At 43.0% G+C, this 26,939-nt stretch overlaps 2 protein-coding genes across 4 annotated transcripts; both read left to right on the top strand.

Moving 5' to 3' along the window:
• The first annotated feature begins 1,450 nt into the window (after positions 1-1,450).
• On the top strand, positions 1,451-9,579 carry XB5947713.L (uncharacterized XB5947713 L homeolog). Of its 3 annotated transcripts, XM_041572145.1 has the most exons (3): positions 1,451-1,617; positions 7,627-7,812; positions 8,168-9,579. In XM_041572145.1, exon 3 carries the CDS (start codon positions 8,201-8,203, stop codon positions 9,506-9,508), a length of 1,308 nt encoding a protein of 435 aa, XP_041428079.1. In that variant the 5' UTR covers positions 1,451-1,617; positions 7,627-7,812; positions 8,168-8,200; the 3' UTR covers positions 9,509-9,579. The 3 variants fall into 3 exon arrangements, with proteins under 3 accessions (XP_041428079.1, NP_001089439.1, XP_041428080.1); NM_001095970.1 differs by lacking the exon at positions 7,627-7,812 and having other exon boundaries at positions 1,539-1,617; XM_041572146.1 differs by lacking the exon at positions 7,627-7,812 and having other exon boundaries at positions 1,611-1,689.
• A 4,679-nt stretch (positions 9,580-14,258) lies between these two features.
• Positions 14,259-26,939, top strand: LOC108698851 (A disintegrin and metalloproteinase with thrombospondin motifs 13-like). The gene is made up of 32 exons (XM_041572314.1): positions 14,259-14,495; positions 14,991-15,054; positions 16,071-16,339; positions 16,763-16,895; positions 17,089-17,228; positions 17,377-17,460; positions 17,658-17,782; positions 18,173-18,319; positions 18,642-18,776; positions 18,958-19,108; positions 19,352-19,456; positions 19,577-19,728; positions 19,814-19,877; positions 19,960-20,086; positions 20,192-20,328; positions 20,517-20,637; positions 20,828-20,908; positions 21,094-21,275; positions 21,515-21,650; positions 21,728-21,857; positions 21,951-22,130; positions 22,378-22,567; positions 22,659-22,776; positions 22,904-23,033; positions 23,145-23,324; positions 23,541-23,726; positions 23,873-24,074; positions 24,157-24,475; positions 24,610-24,756; positions 25,541-25,717; positions 25,797-25,981; positions 26,652-26,939. The coding sequence occupies exons 1-32, from the start codon at positions 14,415-14,417 to the stop codon at positions 26,823-26,825; spliced, it is 4,752 nt and encodes a 1,583-aa protein (XP_041428248.1). The 5' UTR covers positions 14,259-14,414; the 3' UTR covers positions 26,826-26,939.

Here is a 26,939-nt window from a genome sequence, read left to right on the forward strand (position 1 = left end):
GTATCAGGAGTCAGAGGCAGCAGTGCAGAGAAGAGAAAGGGACAGACACAATGACAGTTACACAGAACTATAAACCCAGTGAGAATGAGGAATGAATGGATATTGGGAAGTTGTATCAGGAGTCAGAGGCAGCAGTGCAGAGAAAGGGACAGACACAATGACAGTTACACAGAACTATAAACCCAGTGAGAATGAGGAATGAATGGATATTGGGAAGTTGTATCAGGAGTCAGAAGCAGCAGTGCAGAGAAGAGAAAGGGACAGACACAATGACAGTTACACAGAACTATAAACCCAGTGAGAATGAGGAATGAATGGATATTGGGAAGTTGTATCAGGAGTCAGAGGCAGCAGTGCAGAGAAGAGAAAGGGACAGACACAATGACAGTTACACAGAACTATAAACCCAGTGAGAATGAGGAATGAATGGATATTGGGAAGTTGTATCAGGAGTCAGAAGCAGCAGTGCAGAGAAAGGGACAGACACAATGACAGTTACACAGAACTATAAACCCAGTGAGAATGAGGAATGAATGGATATTGGGAAGTTGTATCAGGAGTCAGAGGCAGCAGTGCAGAGAAGAGAAAGGGACAGACACAATGACAGTTACACAGAACTATAAACCCAGTGAGAATGAGGAATGAATGGATATTGGGAAGTTGTATCAGGAGTCAGAGGCAGCAGTGCAGAGAAAGGGACAGACACAATGACAGTTACACAGAACTATAAACCCAGTGAGAATGAGGAATGAATGGATATTGGGAAGTTGTATCAGGAGTCAGAGGCAGCAGTGCAGAGAAAGGGACAGACACAATGACAGTTACACAGAACTATAAACCCAGTGAGAATGAGGAATGAATGGATATTGGGAAGTTGTATCAGGAGTCAGAGGCAGCAGTGCAGAGAAAGGGACAGACACAATGACAGTTACACAGAACTATAAACCCAGTGAGAATGAGGAATGAATGGATATTGGGAAGTTGTATCAGGAGTCAGAGGCAGCAGTGCAGAGAAGAGAAAGGGACAGACACAATGACAGTTACACAGAACTATAAACCCAGTGAGAATGAGGAATGAATGGATATTGGGAAGTTGTATCAGGAGTCAGAGGCAGCAGTGCAGAGAAAGGGACAGACACAATGACAGTTACACAGAACTATAAACCCAGTGAGAATGAGGAATGAATGGATATTGGGAAGTTGTATCAGGAGTCAGAGGCAGCAGTGCAGAGAAAGGGACAGACACAATGACACAGAACTATAAACCCAGCAGTCTTGTTGTTAAAGTTTTGTGCAATGGCAACGATTCCTCTTTTCAGCAGTTGATACAGCAGAGACGTTAGAATAAGAGGTTGAAATACTCGGGGGACACATCGCAGGCAGACGTAACTGTAGTTTTGCACTTCAATAAGAGAGAGTTATGGGAGGGACTGAGAGTCATGTGACTGTGTGTGTGTGATACAGCAGATAAGACAAATAGATTGGGGTTTTATGTTGGAGGCTCCTCCCAGCAATGAAGGTGGCACAGCTGGGGTGTCCCCAGGGCAGCCGATACATTCGGAGTCGGGTACGAGAAGAGGAGAGAAAGAAAAGCACAACTGGGTCGAGTCTGTACAAGTAAGTTCTGTCTTTAGTTCTGCTGCACGGCACCTTCGGGGGCGAGAAACGAACAAAGCCTGGGTTTAAAAGGTAACTTACTTCTGCTACATTGTTTCAAAAGTCAGAACCATCAGTGCAGAGACGGGAAAGAGACAGGCAGAGTCTGGATATTTGTTTGTAAAGAGAAGATCGGAGCTTCGGGATATTTACACTCACACCACCAAAATAACTCACTGCCCAGATATAAATAAAGAAGATAATAAAGATAATAAGTGTCAGCTCCTCGGGGCAGCTAGGGAGAGTGCTAGCAACACCCAAATGAAAGGACGAGTGTGCACTAATATATATATATATATAAAGATGTTGCAACTGCTGCTGGTGAGAGTCTGCAGGGGAAACGGTTCTTCAGTAATCAAAGGGTTAAATCCCAGAGAGGGTAACGCTTTGTACAAAGGCTGGAAGTGCGCAAAGAGAACTGTGCGAATGAGACACCCGAAAGTGTGAAGTCACGTGAGAGACCTGAAATGACTGCCAAGCTGTGTGTGTGTGAAGATAACCAGTGCAAATGATGGTGTGGGAAATAATACCATGCGTGTTAATGGTGATAAGCCACACGGAGTGTCTGAGGAGGGGACTGATGTAAATATAAAATGGCCTCTGAATGTGTGAGTGTGTGTGTGTGTGTTACGTGTGTGTGTTACGTGTCTGTGTGTGTGTTACGTGTGTGTGTGTGTGTGTTACGTGTGTGTGTGTGTTACGTGTGTGTGTGTGTTACGCGTGTGTGTGTGTGTGCAAGTGCAACCATAGAAATGTGCTCCAGTGAGTCTGTGTGACAGCTCAAACACCGGAGACGAAAATGCATGTGAAGGCATATTTAAAGGGGAAGTTCAACGTCCCTTAGCAAAATGTGTGCCTGTCCCCACTGAAGTGAAAGTGCAGCCGAAGAGGCATGTGAGACAAGTCGTGATACAGATGGGGTCAAGTGTGGGTTGCCTGTTAACTCAGAATGTGTGTCTGATTGTGTGTCCGATATTGTGAGACAAATCTCGGGTAAAAAAGCCCCCCTACAACCCATGAATGTAAAATGCAAAGTGTTCATGGTGCGGACAAAGACACTGCACCACGTGTGCCTGATCTTGCCCTATTGGATCAGAAGCAGGAGACTGAATGGTGTGTGACTTCCTCCATAGGAACGCATGTGTTACATCTCTTGCAGGCTAAAGAAAGGCCAAGATCCCTTTTTAAAAGATGGACAAGCAGGTCCCTAGCCCTTTAATTAAAGGAACAGCGAGAGAAACGTTGCCTTTAAAAGGAAGAGTGGAGAAGGGGTTCTTATGTGATAAAAGTGTTCCGCCCCGTGGGTCGAAACAGAGGGGGAGGATACGTGACAGAGTGTTTGGAAAACACCCCTGACTTGCAGGAAAGTACATTTGCAATAGAGCTGCACCAGTCACACAGGCATTGGCTCCACACTGGTTTCACACTGGTTTCACACTGGTTTTGTTCTCACTCGATACACACCACTCAGTGAGCTCAGCACTGTATCTAAGAGTATCTAAGGGACCACTATGAGTGAGCTGGGGGTCTCCACCTGTATCAACTTGATCACACAGCAGCACTTTACTCTTTAAGTACTGGTTCTGTGTCTCCATTATTTTGCTAAACACATCCGCAGACTGTTTGAAGGTGTCAGCAGTGTGACCTGGGACAAAACAACGGGTGCATTTTACTGGTTTTGTTTTACTCACACCCTCAGTCAAGTCATACAGGGTGCAGGGCTTCCGCTTCACCTCACCTTTAAGACATTCCCCAACGGAATTCCCGACATTCAGAGAACTTTTCTCCATTACCTTTAAACCCTCATGTAGCAAAACACCAACACATTTTTCTCTCCACTCACTTTCTTGCAGAAGCGCCTGCTCTGCTTTCAGGTGTCCCCCTCATTCACCTTCTCTAGGGGAACATTTACATTGGGGGTCCCCCTTACACTTTTTACTGTGGCATACCTCCCAACTGTCCCTTTTTCTGAGGGACAGTCCCTCTTTTGACAGCTCAACCCGCAGTCCCTCTTTTGTACTAGAAAGTCCCTATTGTCTCTGCACTGAACAGCCAGAAAAAGAAACAACGTTTCTAACTTAATTGGCTTTTGGCAGAGAGCCCAGAAGAGCTAACAGGTGCAAATAAGATACTTTGTAGCACAAAAAAACAACTGTTTAGATAAGGAGAATTATTTTCAAACGTTCATAACCTGCCAAATTTTATAAAATGAACATGGTAATTAGGGGGTGTGGCCACAGAAAGAGGGTGTGGTCAAAAAAATTCGCTACACTACGTGCGAAAACATTTTTTGTTCCTCTTTTTACTTCCAAAATGTTGGGAGGTATCACCTCACACCCCCCAGTCCCACACGTAAGAGTCACATGAGGACATTTGTCAGTAAAATGACACAGAACAATTTGCATATCATGGACATTATTCACCAGCTGGTTTCATTGTCCAACATTCAGTGGTTTCCCCACAACTCCCAGAATAGGGGAAAGTCTGTTCCCAGAACTATTTCCTCCTCCCCCTCACTGGCAACTACAAGTGAATGGACAACTGACCCTTTGGTGGTTTCAAAACGTAAACACACAGTCTGTTTAGAGTTCTCTTGTATATCAGGGACCTCCTGCCCCACTAGAACAAACAGTAACAGTTTATGTAATACCACCGACTCCGTGGATTTAATGTCCAGTGTGACCCACAGTGAAATCCCATTCACTTTTAGCTCCACAGACTTTTCAACAGTCCCACTGCCTCCACCCGTCTCCATATTTCTGCTCCTGTTGCTTTAACACAGCACACACAGCCTCCTGCTGAACCGCTGAAGCACAGGCATTTACAGCACACGTTGCCATATTAGCGCAGTCTCTTAAGGGTAATGCTTACCAGGCTTTTAAACAGGTGTATGTCTCTTTAAAGCTCTGCCCGCATCCTCCACCAATATGTGACATGCCACTGGCCTGCACATGCACTTTCTGGGGGGATTAGCGTTTGTTAGGCAGGTAGCGTAGGATTTTGGAGCTTAGAGACAGGGACACCAAGGTTTAGGACAAAACACAGGTTTATTAAGCACTGGACATTCCCAACAAAAAGGCAACAGAAAAATGTTCAGGTTACAGTTCAACTTGACCGTAGAACATGCAGGGTACAGTTCAGTAAAACATTCAGGGTTTCCCCCCCCTCTGGTCGCTCACCATCAAGGGAAACTCTCACCCTCTTGTACTTTGAAGTATTTGGGCTTCACAATCAGCCCTGCTGACTTACCCTCCTGGGACTCACCAGCCTCTGCCAGTCCTTTCCTCTCTCTCTACAACACCCGTCTTGCACTTTAAATGTTCTCTTTTCCATGTACTTTCCTGCAGGTCACTGGTGTTTTCCAAACACCCTGTCACAATATATACGGTTACACAGAGCAGGCGTTTGATCCAGGGCCTCAAGTATTCGTTTCAATTCAATAGAGTTGCTCCAAAATGTCCAGCATTGTCCGGCTCTGTCTCAGTCTTGGAGCCAGAATTGGACTGGCCCACTGGGACACAGGGGAATTTATTTCTTTTTTTTTAAAAAAAAAACAAAAAACCCTGGTTTGCTTGACCTTTAATTGTTTTTTAATTTAATAAACCACCTGTTCCAACCCCCTTTGCCCGTGATCCATACTGCGGAAAGAAGCTCTCCCCACCTGGTTCATATTCATGGGGGGATATCTTGGCTGCTGCTTCTTACACAGATAAACTGAGGATTAGGGGCAGTATGATGGAGTTTTGGCTGCTCAAAAGAGCAAACAGATTTTTTTATATTTAATTTTGAAATCTGACATGGGGCTACACATATTGTCAATTTCCCAGCTGCCCCCAGTCATGTGACTTGTGCCTGCACTTTAAGATGGAACTGCTTTCTGGCAGGCTGTTGTTTCTCCCACTCAATGTAACTGTGTCTCAGTGGGACCTGGATTTTACTATTGAGTGTTGTTCTTAGATCTACCAGGCAGCTGTTATCTTGTGTTAGGGAGCTGCTATCTGGTTACCTTCACATTTAAAGGTAACACACATACACCCAGCATTGGTTGGATATTCTCGATTTGAACTGGTGCTCCGTCACAGGCAACCACAGGGTTAACTTCAATATATTAAATTGGCAAATCAAGAAAAGCAGCAAAAAGCAGAATACCTGCTATTTAGTCTTTATTGTGCATTCCACACGACATGTTTCGGGCAGCAAGGGCCCTTTCTCAAGTGTGAGCAGGTATTCTGCTTTTTGCTGCTTTTCTTGATTTGCCAATTTAATATCTGATTACCTTCCCATTGTTCATTGTTCTGTTGTGCTGCTGGGGGGAAAGGGAGGGGGTGATATCACTCCAACTTGCAGTACAGCAGTAAAGAGTGATTGAAGTTTATCAGAGCACAAGTCACATCACTGGGGGCAGCTGGGAAACTAACAATATGTCAAGCCCCATGTCAGATTTCAAAATTATATATAAAAAAAATCTGTTTGCTCTTTTGAAAAACGGATTTCAGTGCAGAATTCTGCTGGGGCAGCTCTATTAACTGATGAGATTTGAAAAATACATGTTGTCCCATGACAGTATCCCTTTAAGGTGGGGGGCACTGATTGAAACCCTTGCTTAGGGGGCCACAATACCTTGGCCCGGCCCTGCCAGGATACCAGGAAAACTCCCAGTGGGCCCAGGTATCAGTGGCCCCTCCTGCTGCTATACATTTAGCTTATTTCATGGCCATTCCCTATTCCTATGAGAACAAAGAGGGTAAATAGAAGGAATAATAGATTATAGTGTGTAAAGAAAAGAGACTAGGAGAATGGATTAATTTAAAGGGGAACCACCCATTTAAATGGATATTGGCTTCAAATTACATTTACTGTTAATAGGCAAATTTATATTTGGGGGGGGGGGTTACACCCTCTTTAATGGCTTCCCATGTGTCATTGTCAGGGAAAGCTGGCAGCCTCCTCTCTTTAAACAAAAACAAATAAATATTTAATATGAAGCTTGTGATCAGATTGTTTCTTTATACTGGTTCTGCCTGTTTGCTGTACAGATCTATACCCGTTGCTTTACCCTGGGATTATATTACTATTTGACTTCCATTTCGTCTAAATAATCCCATGCCCAGTGTTCTGCCCCATTCCCATGAAATGATGAAATGTCATAGTTTGTGCTGATTTCTTACATTACTTCATAGAGTGGCAATTTCTATTGACTTCTATATAGGAATGAACTTTCTACAATGGATGTGAGACTGTCAGCAATCCTGGGGCCCCATACTACTCAAGCACGAACCCTAGGGGGCCCCAATTATCAACCTACTGGTTATCTGGGCCCCAATGGAAAAATGTTTCACTTGCATGTGTGGCCACACCCCTAATCTGCTCTGGCCACTCCCCAAATATATCAAACTCCACCCTGATCCACCCAGCCAGTTCCATATGCAAACCCTTCCCATGATCCCCCCATATCAAGCCCACTCTTCACAAACCCTGAGCCACAAATAAAGATTTCCCATTTTAAAGGAGAAGGAAAACTACAGAAGCAGTTTATTGCCAATAGATTAGCCACAATAGTGCAAGCTATGCCACTATATTTATTCTGCAGAATGCTTTACCATACCTAGTAAAGAGTAAACAGCTCTAGAAGATCTCTGTTTGTTTAGGATAGCAGCTGCCGTATTAACTTGTTGTGATATCACTTCATGTCTCTTTCTGCTCACTCATAGCTCTGGGCTCAGATTACAGGAGGGGAGAGGAGGAGCTATGGGAGAGAGGAACAAACTGAGCATGCTCAAGCCCTAGCCCTGGAGGTTTAAGCTGAAAACAGGAAGTCTGATACAGAAGCCCATGAGTACACAATAGAAGGAAAGAAATGTGCTGTTTCTTTTAACAGAGGAGCAGCATTACTTTGAGGGTTTACTGGTGTATTTATATAGACCTTTCTGATAAAGCTTACTTAATTTTAGCCTTTCCTTCTCCTTTAAGGCACTCCTCTGCTATGGGGCCCCTGACTAGAGTAACCCTTGGTGATGGGATAGTTCTGTTCCTGATGGTGTAACCCCTATTCTGTCTACAAGAAACGTACCTACCTTGTCTACACTACATGGCTCTGATGTGCGGTCTACATTCTGGGTCACAAATCTGCCTGGATCGGGTCTATTCTACTGTTTAGTTTGTATCAATATTCCTACTAAGGTGATAGCTTGGGTGGGCTCTGTAGGGATAATAAGGGGACGTTTGACTATAAATAATGATTTTAAATGGCCCCAGGCTGCTGAAGAGCCTCATAGACTTCTTGGGACCACAGGCATGTATTGCCTCTTTAGCGACCAGAGAAATCTCCTTAATGAAACAGCAGACTCTAGTGGTTAGATAATGTCATACAAATAGTAGAATACTTGGATTGGATAAGTAAATACTTATGAGCCATGAGTCATCATGGGAACAACCTGTTTCACAATGATCTAAAGGATAAGTCAATTTTATGTATCAGATCTCATAAGGCTTTTTTTGACTTTTTTTTCAGATATGAAATTCTAAGGTCTGGCCTGCCCACAGTATGTGCCACGCCAAAAAGGTCCACTTGTTTGGAGGCATTTTTATCATCACGTGCTTTATAGTGTCGTTTAACTTTTACTGGCCGAGGAGATATCAGGTGACGGGATGGAGAAGCCCACCGATGTGTGGCGGCCGAGCGCCTGACGATACGATTACACCGTTGAAGGACCGGAGAAGCTTCATCATTTCCGCCTATGAGGATAACAGGAATAAAAATATCATCAGGATCTTGGGGATTGTTCACCATAAAGAAGTGAAGGAACTCTACTGTTACTTCTGTTGTCATTCCAACGTCGAAGTGCACACGACCAAAGCTGAGATTGATCTCCATCAGGATCGGTTTGGTTTTCCTTATGGTCTGGCCGATATCATCTGCACCGAACCTCCGGACTGTGGGGCGACGTTTGTGTCGGTTCATTCGTCTCCTTCGGAAATCGTCCACAATCTCACCAGCTTCCCAATCAGAAATCGGGAGCCCGTTCAATTTACAGCTAACTTCACCATCTGCATCTCCACCATGCATGGGAATTACAGTAACGTCCTACAGTTCATCCAGACCATAGAAATGTATAAGATACTGGGCGCCCAAAAAGTCATGGTCTACCTTAACAACTGCAGCCGACAGATGGAGGAGGTCCTTCAGTACTACACCAAGGAAGGGACGGTGGAGGTGATCCCCTGGCACATTCAGCGATACCTGAAGATGTCTAATAGCTGGCTCTATCCCAACGATGACACGGAAATTGGTTATTATGGGCAGATGTCGACACTAAATGACTGTATTTACAGGAACATGTACTCCAGCAAGTTTGTTGTACTCAATGACCAGGATGAAATCATTCTGCCCTTCAAGCACCGGACTTGGGACAACATGATGGAAAGTCTTCAACGGGAAAACCCAGATGTGGGAATCTTCCTCTTTGAAAACCATATTTTCCCTCAAACTGCGGTTTCCGATGGAAATTTCACCAATACATCTTCATGGAATGGGGTCCCAGGGTTTAATTTACTGCAGTTTATACACCGGGAACCAGACAGACCTGATCACTTCAATGCACGGAAGATGATAGTGGATCCGAGGGCGGTGGTCCAAACGTCTGTTCACTCCACCCTGAAACAGTACAGAAACTCTAAATATGTCCCCCTAGAAACTGCCCTGGTCTATCACTGTAGAGGCCCCCTGCAGGCAAAGCTTTCCAGAGCAGCTTTAATTGAAGATAAAACCATTTGGCGGTATAATGATTCCTTGATTCAGAACGTTAACCAGATGCTTACAAAATTTACAGAGGAGCCGTCATTGAACCCCTAAAGCTACTGACTCTTACTGAGTGTTTGATTTGGTATTTGAGGTGTTTATATTATAATAATTATGGGAATGAACATTGTTCTTATTTGTTTATGGTTAACGTTGGTTTAAAAGTGGTTACTAAACTAGAGGAGCGGCAGGAGGAGGAGGCTCAGCCTGAAATTCATTAAGGTGGGATTTGTTCTCCTAAATATCCATGGAACTGAGGCTGAATGACCCACTAGTGACTCAAATGGGTAACACAGTGCACACTATTCATGTAGCCAAATAGTTATAGTAGAGGTGATAATATCATGTCTGTTGCCTCTCCAAGACTAGGGTGATAGAGTGCAGCATGTCTCATGCATCGTGTCTGTGGATAAAGTATATTGTCCTATGCCACCGACTGCCACAGCTTCTGGATGAAAATGTAACTAACATAAAGGGGTCAGTGAAGGAATGATACATTTATTTTGAAGTGATAAATGTTAATATTTTTTACAGAGCACCAAGCACATTGCCAATGCCCTGTGTGTGCCGTGCCAGTTCAATACCCTCTTTATTCGATTGCATGGTTCAAATCAAGATAAAATAGTGGGGGGTACAATCCATAAATAATCAATTCAGAATGACGTTGGGGATTTAAGATGTAGTGAGCGTGATCTGTCACTTGAGGGCACCAGAGACCACATTATGCTAAATAAAGGAGATTAAAGTTGGCCATAGACGTGCAGATTATTAGGTTATATCAGACAAAGTAACGTCTGTGCCAGACTTCAGACCTGCAACTAACCATTCAGATTAATATAAAGTAATAAAGAGAACAAATCACACGATGCTCGGGCCATTAAGTGACAGGCAGCAAACGTAGGAAACTTTTATCTGACAAATAGAAGTGACAGTCACCGTTGATATGGTCAGACAGGCAATACACGCAGAGATATTATCATTAGCCGATAGAAATCTTTTCATCTGTCCCATTGACTGAACGACCGGTTGCCATGGCACGAAAAATGTCGCTTCATACGATGGTATGTTTACGTCTATGGCCAGAAAATGCTAAAGTCAACGAGGGGATGTCATTCGTTAGGTCCATGTGCTTTATACAGTTATTTAACTTTTACTGGCCGAGGAGATATCAGCTGAAGGGATGGAGAAGGCCACCGATGTGTGCCGGCCGAACGATACGATTACTATGAGGATAACTGGAAGAAAAAAATCATCAGGATCTTGGGGATTGTTCACCATGAAGAAGTGAAGGAACTCTACTGTTACTTCTGTTGTCATTCCAACGTCGAGTGCACATGGCCAAAGCTGAACTTGATCTCCATCAGGATCGGTTTGGTTTTCCTTATGGTCCGGCCGATATCATCTGCACCGAAACGCCGGACTGTAGGGCCACGTTTGTGTCGGTTCATTCGTCTCCTTCGGAAATCAATCAGATGTCCATAAATAATCAATTCAGAATGACGTTGGGGATTTAAGGTGTAGTGAGCGTGATCTGTCACTTGAGGGCACCAGAGACCACATTATGCTAAATAAAGGAGATTAAAGATGGCCATAGACATAGGTTATATCAGAAAATTGTACAAACCTTCGTTTTGTACAATGGTATCTTTGGGTCGATGGCCAGCTTTAAGGACAAGGAATGCTAAAGTCACTGGGGGGAGGTAATTTGTCACTGGTGTCACCAGTGGATTTTACTTTTCTATTATTTTTTAGCAGCACTGGAAAACAATATGGCAGCGCCTTCCTCCCAAATGTATAAATACAAATATACAGAGAAGGAATGTTCTGGGCACACAATAAGCTATACCCTCATACTGTACTGTCTAAGGGAATCAATATGGCACCTCCTCCTCCCATATGTATAAATACAAATATACAGAGAAGGAATGTTCTGGGCACACAATAAGCTATACCCTCATACTATACTGTCTAAGGGAATCAATATGGCACCTCCCTCCTCCCATATGTATAAATACAAATATACAGAGAAGGAATGTTCTGGGCACACAATAAGCTATACCCTCATACTGTACTGTCTAAGGGAATCAATATGGCACCTCCTCCTCCCATATCTATAAATACAAATATACAGAGAAGGAATGTTCTGGGCACACAATAAGCTATACCCTCATACTGTACTGTCTAAGGGAATCAATATGGCACCTCCTCCTCCCATATGTATAAATACAAATATACAGAGAAGGAATGTTCTGGGCACACAATAAGCTATACCCTCATACTGTACTGTCTAAGGGAATCAATATGGCACCTCCTCCTCCCATATGTATAAATACAAATATACAGAGAAGGAATGTTCTGGGCACACAATAAGCTATACCCTCATACTGTACTGTCTAAGGGAATCAATATGGCACCTCCCTCCTCCCATATGTATAAATACAAATATACAGAGAAGGAATGTTCTGGGCACACAATAAGCTATACCCTCATACTGTACTGTCTAAGGGAATCAATATGGCACCTCCTCCTCCCATATGTATAAATACAAATATACAGAGAAGGAATGTTCTGGGCACACAATAAGCTATACCCTCATACTGTACTGTCTAAGGGAATCAATATGGCACCTCCTCCTCCCATATGTATAAATACAAATATACAGAGAAGGAATGTTCTGGGCACACAATAAGCTATACCCTCATACTGTACTGTCTAAGGGAATCAATATGGCACCTCCCTCCTCCCATATGTATAAATACAAATATACAGAGAAGGAATGTTCTGGGCACACAATAAGCTATACCCTCATACTGTACTGTCTAAGGGAATCAATATGGCACCTCCTCCTCCCATATGTATAAATACAAATATACAGAGAAGGAATGTTCTGGGCACACAATAAGCTATACCCTCATACTGTACTGTCTAAGGGAATCAATATGGCACCTCCTCCTCCCATATGTATAAATACAAATATACAGAGAAGGAATGTTATGGGCACACAATAAGCTATACCCTCATACTGTACTGTCTAAGGGAATCAATATGGCACCTCCCTCCTCCCATATGTATAAATACAAATATACAGAGAAGGAATGTTCTGGGCACACAATAAGCTATACCCTCATACTGTACTGTCTAAGGGAATCAATATGGCACCTCCTCCTCCCATATGTATAAATACAAATATACAGAGAAGGAATGTTCTGGGCACACAATAAGCTATACCCTCATACTGTACTGTCTAAGGGAATCAATATGGCACCTCCTCCTCCCATATGTATAAATACAAATATACAGAGAAGGAATGTTCTGGGCACACAATAAGCTATACCCTCATACTGTACTGTCTAAGGGAATCAATATGGCACCTCCCTCCTCCCATATGTATAAATACAAATATACAGAGAAGGAATGTTCTGGGCACACAATAAGCTATACCCTCATACTGTACTGTCTAAGGGAATCAATATGGCACCTCCTCCTCCCATATGTATAAATACAAATATACAGAGAAGGAATGTTCTGGGCACACAATAAGCTATACCCTCATACTGTACTGTCTAAGGGAATCAATATGGCACCTGCTCCCATATGTATAAATACAAATATACAGAGAAGGAATGTTCTGGGCACACAATAAGCTATACCCTCATACTGTACTGTCTAAGGGAATCAATATGGCACCTCCTCCTCCCATATGTATAAATACAAATATACAGAGAAGGAATGTTCTGGGCACACAATAAGCTATACCCTCATACTGTACTGTCTAAGGGAATCAATATGGCACCTCCCTCCTCCCATATGTATAAATACAAATATACAGAGAAGGAATGTTCTGGGCACACAATAAGCTATACCCTCATACTGTACTGTCTAAGGGAATCAATATGGCACCTCCTCCTCCCATATGTATAAATACAAATATACAGAGAAGGAATGTTCTGGGCACACAATAAGCTATACCCTCATACTGTACTGTCTAAGGGAATCAATATGGCACCTCCTCCTCCCATATGTATAAATACAAATATACAGAGAAGGAATTTCTGGGCACACAATAAGCTATACCCTCATACTGTACTGTCTAAGGGAATCAATATGGCACCTCCCTCCTCCCATATGTATAAATACAAATATACAGAGAAGGAATGTTCTGGGCACACAATAAGCTATACCCTCATACTGTACTGTCTAAGGGAATCAATATGGCACCTCCCTCCTCCCATATGTATAAATACAAATATACAGAGAAGGAATGTTCTGGGCACACAATAAGCTATACCCTCATACTGTACTGTCTAAGGGAATCAATATGGCACCTCCTCCTCCCATATGTATAAATACAAATATACAGAGAAGGAATGTTCTGAGCACACAATAAGCTATACCCTCATACTGTACTGTCTAAGGGAATCAATATGGCACCTCCTCCTCCCATATGTATAAATACAAATATACAGAGAAGGAATGTTCTGGGCACACAATAAGCTATACCCTCATACTTTTACTGTCTAAGGGAATCAATATGGCACCTCCCTCCTCCCATATGTATAAATACAAATATACAGAGAAGGAATGTTCTGGGCACACAATAAGCTATACCCTCATACTGTACTGTCTAAGGGAATCAATATGGCAGCTCCCTCCTCCCATATGTATAAATACAAATATACAGAGAAGGAATGTTCTGGGCACACAATAATATATGTGCCTATAGCACGGCTCTATGCATTCATCCAATCACAAACTCACATATAACTGCACAGACTTTCTGTGCTGGGACTGGTCATGTCCAACCTCCGACACCCCCCCCCCCACCAGCCCCCTTCATTCCCTCCCACTGGTTCTGTAATTGATCAACTTGGTGTAATCAAATACATGTACAACACTTGAGAGCTGCCACCGGAGCAACATAAACTCTTCTGTGCTGGATTATATGGACTGAGAAGTGACCATGATCCTGACGGGCCTTCTACTGATAGTCCTTGGCTCCCTCCTTTCTACTGTATTGTGTGAGTCCGGCTGTGCGACAAAGGTAGGAGAATCCTTCCCCCCCCCCCGTGTGAGAGGCACTGGGACTGTTTACATTCCATTCCATAAAGTGGAATATGACCCCAGAATCTAAAAAAACGGACTTCCTATGTATCTCACAGCAACAATATGAACTGACTCTACCAATTGGTGCCCCCAGGCTCTTCCTGAACCTCAGTTCTACATCTGCTAATGCCATAAATAAAAAAATATCTTCAATAAAAACTAGAAATGAGAGTTACTCAAACGAAAGTTATTGGGTCAATAGTTATTTTGACCATCGGCAAGCTACTGGCGGGTCTTATCAGTAACTGTCATCTTTGATGTCCCCACCTGCCTTCACATTCTCTTTGCTGTTTATACAGTAGACCCGAGACATCATTAGACCAACCCTACGTTGCTGCCATAACTACAGGGTCAATAGCAAGCTTGTCTGTTTAGGTATAAAATAGATCAAACAAGAATCCAGGGTGATGTTCTCCATTTTTGTTTTTTCAAGAAATTCTTGCACAATCTAGAACCTGAAGAATTATACGGATACTTTGGTGCAACATCTTTCCTTGGTAGGTACCAGTAAGAGTCTGAATGGATGTTGAATGGATGAATGTCTGATTTTGATCTACAGTAATAATTTTCCCCCATAATGAGCAAATAAAAGTGGAATCATGTCCAAGTCATTGAAGGTGTCCCAAAAGAGATCTTTAACTTGCAACTAGGTTATGGTTTATCACCATGAAGTCTATGGGTGAAAACTAGAAATGAAATAGGAGATACATTGAATCAAGCTCATTATATCATCATTAAGTGCCATCACTGAAGGCCATTTGGAAAGTGTTTCTCTGGAATGTCTTGTTATCTTTTTTGATCTTCTCAGTGGCATGGATATAATTATTGTGATTGAGTCTATCCATCCCGTTTCTTCCCCCTTGCTCTTTTTCCATGAATAACTGTCACTTTAAAGAAATGAGGCTTCTCATAATGGGCCAGATTCAATTCAGTAAAAAAAAGGGTTTATCACGTGAAAAGTCAATGTAATTCAAATCGGAAAAACGTCTCATGGTTCATCACTTGAAAACTCTACTGAAGTCTATGGGGAAAAAACAAAAAAGTGGAGGGAGAGATGGACAGGGAGGGATGGACAGCACCCCAACAGCATTGCACACTAGGCAGGTGCCTCTTCTGTCTACCCCTAGTTCCGGCCCTGCTCCTCGAATTTAATCTCGTCCATTACTTTTCACGTGATATACCATGAAATAACGTTTTCTCACTGAATTGAATCTTGCCCAATTTGTCCAAAGTAACCAGCTTCTGTCTTGCCATGTGGACCCTATAGATTTACTCTATGAAGAACTACTCAAAGACTTACCCATATTCCTATATTAGAAATAGCTATGTTTTGTAATATGGTTGTCTACATATGGTTGTCTACATCCATCTAGGTATCCCAAAAGTCAGCCAATGTAGAGCCAGGTCTTACCAATGGAGTGCCTGTAAACAAATGAGATAAAACACTGAAGAACCAAAAAAAATGGCCTACCTGCAATAATACGAAGCTAAACACTTCCTTTGCTCTTCTTAGAATCCAGTGTAGAACTGGCCGAGGTGACATGCTCATGTGAAGGCTCAGAGGTACCATCTAGATGTTCAACTTTGCGTTGCACCCTTCAGAGCACAGAGGAGAGATTTGTCTTCAGGTTCCCTGTTGGACCCAGACCCATCATTACAGAACGTGTTGTGAACGCATCACTGCAGAGGCTCAAACATTTCCCAGAGGGCTGTGGGGTGCTGGGTTTTGTCCTGTATCCAGAAGAAACAAAATCCGTGATCAGCTACTGTGAAGGAGAACTTGTGAGTCTAGACCACAAGGCTATACTCAAATAGTAACTGATAAGATAAAAAAAACTAAGAACTAATTAGAACTTAGATATCATGCAGAAATTTAATAAATCATGATAGGCAAGCTCAATAACCAATTATCATGCCATTAAGCGTGATATTCTAGGGGAGAGGGTGTGGATCACATTGACAGGTCATAATAATCTTTGTATAGGTGTAGGATAAGAAATGATATTTGAGTATCTTTGGGTATTAAGTTAATATTCTAATGTATCATTCTGTTGCCAGAGGATTCCCATAAAGGATTTTGAGTAAATCACTTGAATATTAAGAAGGGGCTGATTTTTTTTTTTGTAATATTTATCGTTCAGTACTTGACATTTTTCCTAAAGCTCTAGAATTGTCTCTACTTATAACATATACTTTGACCCATAGCGTGGATTCATCATCGTTGACGGAAACCAGCATTATGTACAACCCCTGAAGAAGAAGCATGTGTTGCATGTGAAGGATCAAAAAAGTCCTCATATTATCTCCAGAGTAGGGAAGATACCTCCTGACAGTGGTGGTAAGACTTCATCATATTAGTAGGCATGTGCTCAACTGTTGTAGATAGAGGCTACTAAATATTGTATAATGGTATAAAATGAAAAGATTTGGTAAAAAGAAAAATCACTTTTTTTGAAAGCTTTGGCTGTACTCCTGAAAATGTAGGTTCCGTATGACTTGACTTGGATTAAATATCTCTTTTCTTATGACAGTGCCAAGGCCTGCCCCCCGAATTAAGAAACGAGCAGTTGGAAGTGTGAAGCATTTGGAGCTTTTAGTGGTAGTGGGTCATGATGTCTACCAGTTCCACCAGGAGGACACTGAACGATACATCCTAACCAACCTCAACATTGTAAGCCGTTTAGTATGAAAGCTTGTTCCTTTTTATACAACAATATAACATAATGCCCTAGAGTTATACATGAGTTTGATGTTTAGGCTGTAGCACTAGCTCTAATCCTACTGTAGACTTTCTGTCTTGATAATCATTCTTGTCACAGGGGGTTGAGCTGCTGAGAGACGTCTCACTTGGAACCGCATTCCGTATCCATCTTGTAAAGCTGATCATCCTGACTGAACCGGAGGTAACTGTCAGCATGGGGCACATGGCATTTGGATGCATGAACAAACAAGTCAACAAAAACACGGTCTATATACCATAATTGCTATAGGGAACAGTCATGAGTCACTAAACAGCAAAGCTCCCTTAGATCCATTTCTCACTTTGTTTCTCTTTCATTGTTGTGCCCGGTGTTTCTTTTAACAATTTATGTGCCTCCAGGCAGATATCCAAATTAGCACCAACCTCACCTCCTCACTGATCAGCGTCTGCAAATGGAGCCATCTGGTGAACTCTCCAGATGACTCTGACCCTCAGCATGCGGACCTTGTTCTCTATGTGACCAGGTAAAGAGAACTCTCTGCTAACCTAGTGAGTGATAACATATATTATGTATTATCCATCCAAAATATGTCCAGTAACTGGAAATGAAAATCGTTGATGTCTAGTAGTATGTCTCTTCTGATTTCCTCTTAGATGGGTCAACATGGGCCCTCAGAACACTGAGTTATACTGAAAAAGCCATCTTCTAGAACTATAAGCTAGTGTAGACGTCAGATGCTCATCCAAGAACCAATTTTTGAATCTTATTTGGTATTTCTTGACCTGGCAGAACATTGCCCATCCCAGTATAGTATCCAAACCATTAACTATCCTGATTTTTTTTTTTTGGAGAAAATCATTAGATTAGGTATCAATGATATGGCTGACCTCAATTTTATCACATTTATTTCCAGGTTTGATCTTGAATTACCAGATGGCAACAAGCAGGTGCGAGGCGTCACCCAACTCGGTGGGGCCTGCTCATCCATTTGGAGTTGTGTCATTACCGAGGACACGGGCTTTGACCTGGGGGTAACCATGGCACATGAGATTGGACACAGGTCATCACTGTATATTATTTTCAGAATATTAACAGAAATGGAAGAGAAATCCAGACATGAGCAATTAGAACATTTCTGTCAGCGCGTTTGTTTACAGTTGTTGGAACAATGATTTATCACATTGATTGAGTTGATTTCGCTCAATATAAGCTTGATACTGTTGTTTGCAACCAGTTTCCTGTGCTTTCCATACTGCACGTTTTTGCTGCTGTGAATTTTCAGGTTAATTTTCTGACAGAGATGGGGTTTTAGAATTTAACTGTCTCCTGTTCCAATGGACCTAGCAAATTGCGGCTCACAAGCTATTTTTTAATGGTTTCAGTTTTGGAATCAACCATGATGGAACAGGGAACAGCTGCAGCAGAAGTGGGAACATCATGGCTTCGGAGGGGTACCACAACAGCGTCCATCTCACCTGGTCTGAATGCAGTAGGGAACAGTTCCTCAGATTCCTCAGGTATCAAAAAAAGTCCAGATAATATTTCCCATGGGATTTAATTCACAACAATCCCATTGTTATATATGTCAGTGGGTTGGGGGAGATTTCCTGAAAGGTCCTGCCCAAGTTTCCCTTTTATGAAAAGCCGGAGAGTTTCTACATCAATATATAACCTACTGTGTTTTTCCACCTCTTGCAGCAGTGGCATGGCAAGCTGTGTAGATGACTTGCCAGCCATGGAGGGCAGCATTCCCGGCTGGAAGCCTGGTCTGTATTATGGAGCAGATGAACAGTGTCAGATTGCCTTCGGCAGCTCTGCCCTGGCCTGCACTTTCTCCAGAAATGACCTGGTAGGCAATGTTTGCTATGGCAAAGAATAAAAATATATATTGGGATTTGGCTGGGTATCCATTGGAGCAACAGACTTGCACTGAGCTGTAGATGTATATCATAAAATTGTAGACCTACACCTTAATCTTGCAGAAGGTACCATCGATCAATGTTCCATGAATGTTACGGTTTTATTACTTCAGTAGTGTTCAGAAACTGTATGGCTACATCTCAATGAACCTTCTGATTCTCTGTCCTACAAGGATTCTTGTAGTGTCCTCTCCTGCCACATAAGTCAACAAGATCGTACAAGCTGCAACAGACTTCTGGTCCCCCTTCTAGATGGAACAGAGTGTGGGGAGAACAAGGTAAGATGCCCCTAACATAAATATATCAGTGTCTGAAGTCCATGATATGAGGATAAGAATACAGAGCAAGTCAAGTAGAATTTAAAGTTGGATTTTGTCTAAATGCATCTTCTGTTTCAGTGGTGCCACAGGGGACATTGCAGTTCACTCGAAGAGCTGAATCCTGTTTCTGTGGTGCATGGAGGATGGGCCAGTTGGGGGTCTTTCTCCTCATGTTCCCGCAGCTGTGGTGGAGGAGTCGTGATGAGGAAAAGACAGTGCAACAATCCCAGGTTTGATCTTTATACTGGCAGTGTTTTTTAATTGTCCATAAAACGTGATTCTACTTGAAAAGAGCTTCTTCTTTTTTTACGACAGACCTGCATTTGGTGGACACACCTGTGAGGGTTCCAATCTACAGGCTGATATGTGTAACATTCAGGTAGGTGTCTATACTGTAGGCCATTCCCCTTAAATCTCCTTCTCTATATATATTTATAGCAGACACATGTTTTTATTGTCAGGCGTGCAGCAACACCCAGATGGATTTCATGAATGAGCAATGCTCCGATACAGACACCAAACCTCTCTATCTCAGCCCAGGAGTTCCCTCTTTTTACAAGTGGACTTCAGCTGTTGGCTTTGCAGATGGTAAGAACGAGGTCTAGAAGCTGCTTTCATCAATCATCTAAAACTGATATGTTTTGTAACAAACATGGTTCTTGTTCCCTTTTCCTTTAATTTTACATGCATCAGGTAAAGCACTGTGTCAATACATGTGTCTAGCCCAGGGGAAGAGGTTCATTGTCACTCGAGGGAAGAGTTTTGTGGATGGTACGAGGTGTGAGGCAGATAAGGCTGAATTTGGTCTCTGTGTAGCTGGAAGCTGCAGGGTAAGTTTGGGTACGGAGCACCCATTTTGGAGAGGGATACTTTAAAAACCTTTCAGAAGCCACATGAGAAGCACATGTTGGCATGACAAACTATGTTTCAACTCATCACTGCAGATTTAGGTTTAGGGAGTTCATGCATTTAAACGACAACATTAGACAGAATTATGAGGTACTACCTTCCTTTTCAGGTCTTTGGCTGCGATGGAGTGATGGGATCTGGGACGGTGACAGATAACTGTGGTGTGTGCGGAGGAGAAAACAGCACATGCACTAAAATCCATGGCTCTTTCTCTAAAGGGAAAGCTGGAGGTAAGTTACAGTTCCACTCATACAGCAAGACTCCAGACTTGATTTCCCTAATCATCATCACAGTGAGGACATCTCCAGTACATCAACCCAGATGGTGGACCATGTAGATAATGTCGTTGAATCTCCAGAATGTATTTGGCGGCATTACATGGTCAAATAAATGAATCCACCGTTTCTCTTTCTTTTGCAGAGTATGTCTCCTTCTTGACTCTTCCTCCAGGCTCCATGTCTTTAAAAGTGACCAATCAAAAGCCAATTTTTACTCATTTGGGTGAGTATACTGTTGACATTCTACAATGTTATTAAATACATATGTTGTCTTGCAACAGTGCAAAAAGCCTGGATATTAAAGCATCTTCCAGAATGTCTTCCATAGTTTCCACTTGCCATAGGTCTCACCTCTGTTCCAAGACAATTAGACATTGTTGATAAAATGTGTTTGGTCTCATCGCCCAGGGATTAAGGTGGACGGTGTGTACTTGGTAGCAGGTAAGGGAAGTATTTCTCTCAATGTAACCCACCCATCAGTCCTGGAGGACAAGGCGATAGAATACCGGTTGTTTCTGAACACAGACAAGCTTCCAAATCTAGAGCAAATCCAAATTAAAGGTCCCACCACAGAAGAGATCGAGATACAGGTGAACAATTATAAACATAGTACTAGATGGCACATAAACAAGCATGGGATTTCCTGGGATTATGTAAAACTTTATGTATTTTTCCCCTCAAACCTTGGGGTAATGCTAGAACAGACAAATATTTGCCATGGTCTAGTAACCCATAGCAACGAATCAGTGGGTTCAAAATAAGTGTTAACGTGAGAGATGATTTTACCGGATGCTGTAACTTTACCACTTTATCGTTCTGTTTTGGTCAGGTATACAGGAAATATGGGCAGGAATATGGAGATGCCACAAACCCGGACATCATTTATAGATACTATATACCCATGAAGGACATCGAGTATAAATGGCTCCCTGTACCAGGACCCTGTTCGGCAAGCTGTGACAGGGGTGAGTAGAAATGGACTTCAGCAGACTATAACAGAAGAGCTGATGAAGATATTAAGGTTATTGTATCCTTTCCGTAGGTTTAAGCTTAGTGTCCTATGAATGTTCTGAACATGATTTTGACCAGATTGTCCAGTCCAGTCTCTGCAATGATTCTGCACGCCCCAGTTCTTTTTACGAAGCTTGTGGGGTAGATCCATGTCCTCCCAGGTTGACAACTTTTACATACTGCCCTAGGGCTCTGTTTCCATCTGCTTCACTTTTTTAGTCTCTACATTTGGCTCCTCTTGGCTCCTTCTGCAGGTGGGATGTGAAGGAAAGTTCCCCATGCACAGTGTCCTGTGGTGGTGGGGTGGCACTAAGAACTCTACATTGTGTTCAGAAGCAACAAGGCATTGAGATCATTCTACCTGATGCCAACTGCAACCACTCAACCCGTCCGGAAGCATTTGTTGCCTGTGGTTTTGATTCCTGTCCTGCCAGGTATCCGAGGCAAACACAATTTATAAATAATTACAAATGATTTATCTTGTTTTGAATTATATTCATTATGCAAACCTTTTTTTGGGGGGGCTCACTTAAACCCGTCGTTGGGCAGCAAACTGTCCTCTGAACTCTGAATCATACGTGCAATATATTGAGAACAAAACATGGTGGCATTATAACAATAATCAAATAGATTTATCCTAAAAAAGACATTTACACTATAACTAGACAATTTTGTGTTCAGATGGAAAGTGTCGGAGGCTGGTCTCTGCCCGGTGGTATGTGGTTCAGGTCTGACCACAAGAAATGTCTCCTGTATTCAGTTTCAAGCTGGACTGGAAGTTGTGGTGGAGGAATCTAAGTGCTTGGGTCAAGAAAGGCCAATGACCCAGGTGCAATGTGTGGTCAGCGTGTGTCCTGTCGGCTGGGACATGGTGAATATTCATTAACATCTCCGACAATTCAATATATCGTTTCTTCACCAATTCATAATTAAGACCTAGAACTGCAACTTTGTCTCTACAGCAAATTTACTTCCCGTTAAGTGAAGATTCCTCTCGTGAACAAACAATTACCGAGAAAAATATGGAAGTCTACGTGTGGAGTCCTCGGGTTGGACCATGCTCAACAAGTTGTGGAACAGGTGAATGTCCCTCTCCTACCTGGCGTAACCTCTTTATGGTTTCAATTCCACGTCAAGGATTAAGATGTAGGCAGAGATATAGGGCAACTTAAAAATTATTTCCTATGCACAAATTTTTCTTTTTCAGGGATATCAGAGCTCAGCTACATCTGCGTGGATTTCCACACCAAGACAGAAACCGTGCTGGAAAACTGCAACCAAACTCTGAAGCCAGACACAAGGAGAAATGTCTGTAACCTAGGAACCTGTCCACCTGTGTAATTACATTCTATTCATTCAGACATGCAAGCTAGTAAATGTTGGAGGATGCGCCTCATTCCCCTGTTCTTGGAAATGAGGGTTTTTTTTTGTAATTCATGTTCCTCCAGGTGGGAGTTGAGGGAGCTTGGTCCATGTCCTGTGACCTGTGGAGGAGCGACCATTCCACTCGCTGTGATCTGTGTAAGGAAAGATGGGAATATCTCCTATCCCCTTCCTCATTCCAAGTGCAGCAAAATCCCCCGCCCGCACACCGGCAAACCTTGTGGGATGGAACCCTGCCCAGTCCGGTAATGCCAGGAGACAATACTCTCAATATTACTCATGTGGCTCTATGATATGGAATATAATAATCCATCTTGTTTGCTTTCCAACTCCTCTCTACCCAATTCTTACCTAAATTCCTCAATCCTTGGTACGACATCACCTAAACTATTTAGCAGATTTTTGGGCAGAAGATATTGTGATACTTCATCTTTCATTGAACCTTTTTCGACTGTTTCCAGGTGGCGCTATAAAACAGGATCTTGCAGTGTGAGCTGCGGTGGGGGCATCTTGCAGAGAGTCCTGTACTGTGCCAAGTATCCCCAGGAAGAAGAGAGTGAGGAGCAGATTGTGTCAGATCTAGAATGTCAGCACTTGCCTCATCCACAAGGACAGGAACCTTGCAACCAGCAGCCCTGTCCCCCAAGGTTTGTACTTTTTAATTTTTAACGATGAGAGATTGGCATTCACTTGATAACTGAAGGATGTGTGTGGCCCTCTCAGCGACTTCAATTACTTCTAAAGAGTACCAATAATGGTATCAACAAATGCTTGACTCCATAATACTCCTTAGGTGGAAGGTGGCAGAGGCAACCCCGTGTTCAGCAGCCTGCGGATATGGCATCTCTAAGCAGAGAGTCGTGTGCGTGCAGACAAAAGATGGGGAAGAGAAGGAGATGGACCTGGGTTCTTGTGCCCAACAAGAGAAGCCACCATCGCTCATCCCTTGCATTATTAATTGCTTCTACTCTTGGGAAGTCAGTGCCTGGAGTCAGGTATGGCACCTAAATTCTGCTGCATCCATGGAGTTCTTGCATGTAACCCACTCACAATCCATCTTTTATTTATTTTGGTTAGTGCTCAGTCACCTGTGGGAATGGCATCCAAAGCCGCCAAGATATTTGCTCCAATCTAAAAACCCGACAACCGGTGAGCCCAGCGTTCTGTAGGAATGCCCCTAAACCGATCACTGTGCGTGGGTGCTCAGCCCAATCCTGTGGACCAGATGTGACTACTCTGCCACCGGCCTTGGCAAGTACAAGTCTGGTCACACAGCTGCCACCAAGGGACACCATCTTGAGGCCACAGTGGAGGTCAGCTGCAATCCCTGGGGAACACAACATTGAGCAAAATCGTCATGGAGAACTAGGGAAAGACAACGATGATGAAGAAGATGGTAGTACTCGTTATGTCCATTATTAGAACCCAATATGGTAGAACTCACTATACTGATTATACCCCGTCCTTCAGTAATGATGCAGGTCTGTACAAGTAGCCAACCCCTTACTTGCAGTGTCCTTTCTCTTCCAGGTATCTGTGGACAGCTGTTCCTCAACTCTACAGGAGTACTGAGTACTACCGGGCTCAAAGAAAGAGATTGCATGTTCACCATCGGGCGTCCCCTGGGAGAGGTGATTCTAGTCAGAGTGTTGTCCAGCACTCTCAACTGTACTGCTGGTGCGTAGCGGACAATTATTTAACCTGACGGATTAGATGGTCGTTAAATTCAATATAAGAAAATCTTACTGGGGGGAGCCCTCCATCCAAGCGCTGTTAATTCACCACTTCAGGTTGGGAGGGGAGTAGCCTACCAGCAACCCATTATGGGACCATGTCTACAGAGGCAGAGGAAGGACCTTCAAGATGGAACTAAATGATATGGAGCCTAGAGTCCAGATATTATGGTTCCAGTCCATCCCCTCTGCACCTGGGTCTTCCAGTTGTTATTGACCGGCCTAATTTTACAGCAGGGAGGGCAACAGCCGCATTGTTAAACTGCCAGATCACTGACAAGGTCAACCATCAAAACACAGTGCCGGCCCTGATGCTCTGTGCCTATAGAGTCTGTAAACTGACATTGCTGGGAGGAGGCCACACTACTCTGGAAGCTTTTGATTAGAGAGGCCTCCTACATAGGGAGTTATACCCTGGGCCAAAGAATACCCTGTAAAATCCATCCTTATAAATGATGCAAAGTGAGGTCACAAGACTAATTGAAATTAGTCTATATGATAAGAAATAAAGTACGTCCTTTGGTAAAACGTGAAGATATTGGAGGCTCAACATTTTCTGACCTTGGCCTGTGTCCTTGTTGTCATGCAAATCGTTGATGACCTCTGACATCCTTATATTTTACAGTAGGGGGTGCAATATATTATGAATAAACTCCATGACATCAGAGTAAGAGAGAGGTATCATGTCCATGGCGTAGACACTAAGGCTTCTTGTTGTCCATTTTCAGGGGAGCTGCTGCTGTTTTTCGGGCGGGTAATGTGGCGTAAGACGTGCGCACGCCTCGCTGGGGTGACTCTGATGTCTCGGTCAAACACTCTGTCTGTGAGACAGCGACAGACTCAAGACGGTAATGGAGTGGTACTGGAGTATTGGAGCAAACCGGCTGCCCAAAACTACTCCCGAGGTACAGTATTACCCCTCAAACACTGATCCATAGACTTGGGGTGTAGCCCTAATCCTACGGGTGTTTCTTTCCTTCCCAGAATGTGATATCCAGCTTTATGGAATGAGCGGAGAAATCCAGAATCCCGTGCAGCCCTGGATAGAGGGGGGATCCCCGGCATGTAGAGTGTTCATTGAAGTGGCCCCCAAATATTACATTGCTATCCACGCTTTGTACATGGACCTGGACACCGTGAGCATCGAAACGCACCCCAGCTCTATTCTGGTGGGTAACGGGGGGCTGATTCACCTCCACCGCCAAAAAAATTTGTAGGGATGTAGCGAATCCACTTTTTGGGATTCGGCCGAATCCCCGAATCCTTTGTGAAATATTCGGCTGAATACCGAATCAAATCCAAATCCTAATTTGCATATGTAAATTAGGGGCTGGGAAAGAAAAAGGTGGGAAAAATGTTTTTTTTCTTCCGTGTTTTGTGACAAAAAGTCACGTGATTTCCGTTCCCACATCTCATTTACATATGCAAATTAGGATTTGGATTCGGTTCGGCCATGCTCAAGGATTCAGCCAAATCCAATCCTGTTTAATAAGGCCGAATCTTGGCGGAATTCTGGATTCTAAAAATTAGAGATGCACCGAATCCAGGATTCGGTTCGGGATTCGGCCTTTTTCAACAGGATAAGGATTTGGTAGAATCCTTCTGCCCGACCAAACTGAATCCGGGAGGGAAATCGTGTGATTTTTTGTCAAAAAACAAGGAAGTAATGTTTTCCCCTTCGATTTGTATTTGGTTCATTATTCAGCCAAATCTTTCACGAAGGATTCGTGGGTTCGGCTGAATCCAAAATGGTGGATTCGGTGGATCCCTAAAAAATAATTAATCAGGTGGAAAACAATTTATTATTAATTGCTTTTTTTTTTTCTCCGCGACCTTCAGATTCGGGACATGAAAACACTGAAATCCACAGGATTCCACGGGAACCATTTGTTCTACTGGGAGTCGACGGGGAGTCGGGCGGAAATAGAATTCCACGGAGATTTCTCCAAAGACCGCGTCAGCTTCCGGGCGCAGTATTGGGCGCGGGAACCACAGGGAAAGGGTCGTCAATGACTCGCAAAGGCCGAGACAAATAAAACACTTGGTGCAACAATGTTTAACCCTGACCCTGTTTATATTCAGACCTGTCACATAAATGAAATGCTTAAATAAATTATTTATCATGTA

Source organism: Xenopus laevis, chromosome 8L, assembly GCF_017654675.1.
Source record: "Xenopus laevis strain J_2021 chromosome 8L, Xenopus_laevis_v10.1, whole genome shotgun sequence".
Taxonomy (NCBI): Eukaryota; Metazoa; Chordata; class Amphibia; order Anura; family Pipidae; genus Xenopus; species Xenopus laevis.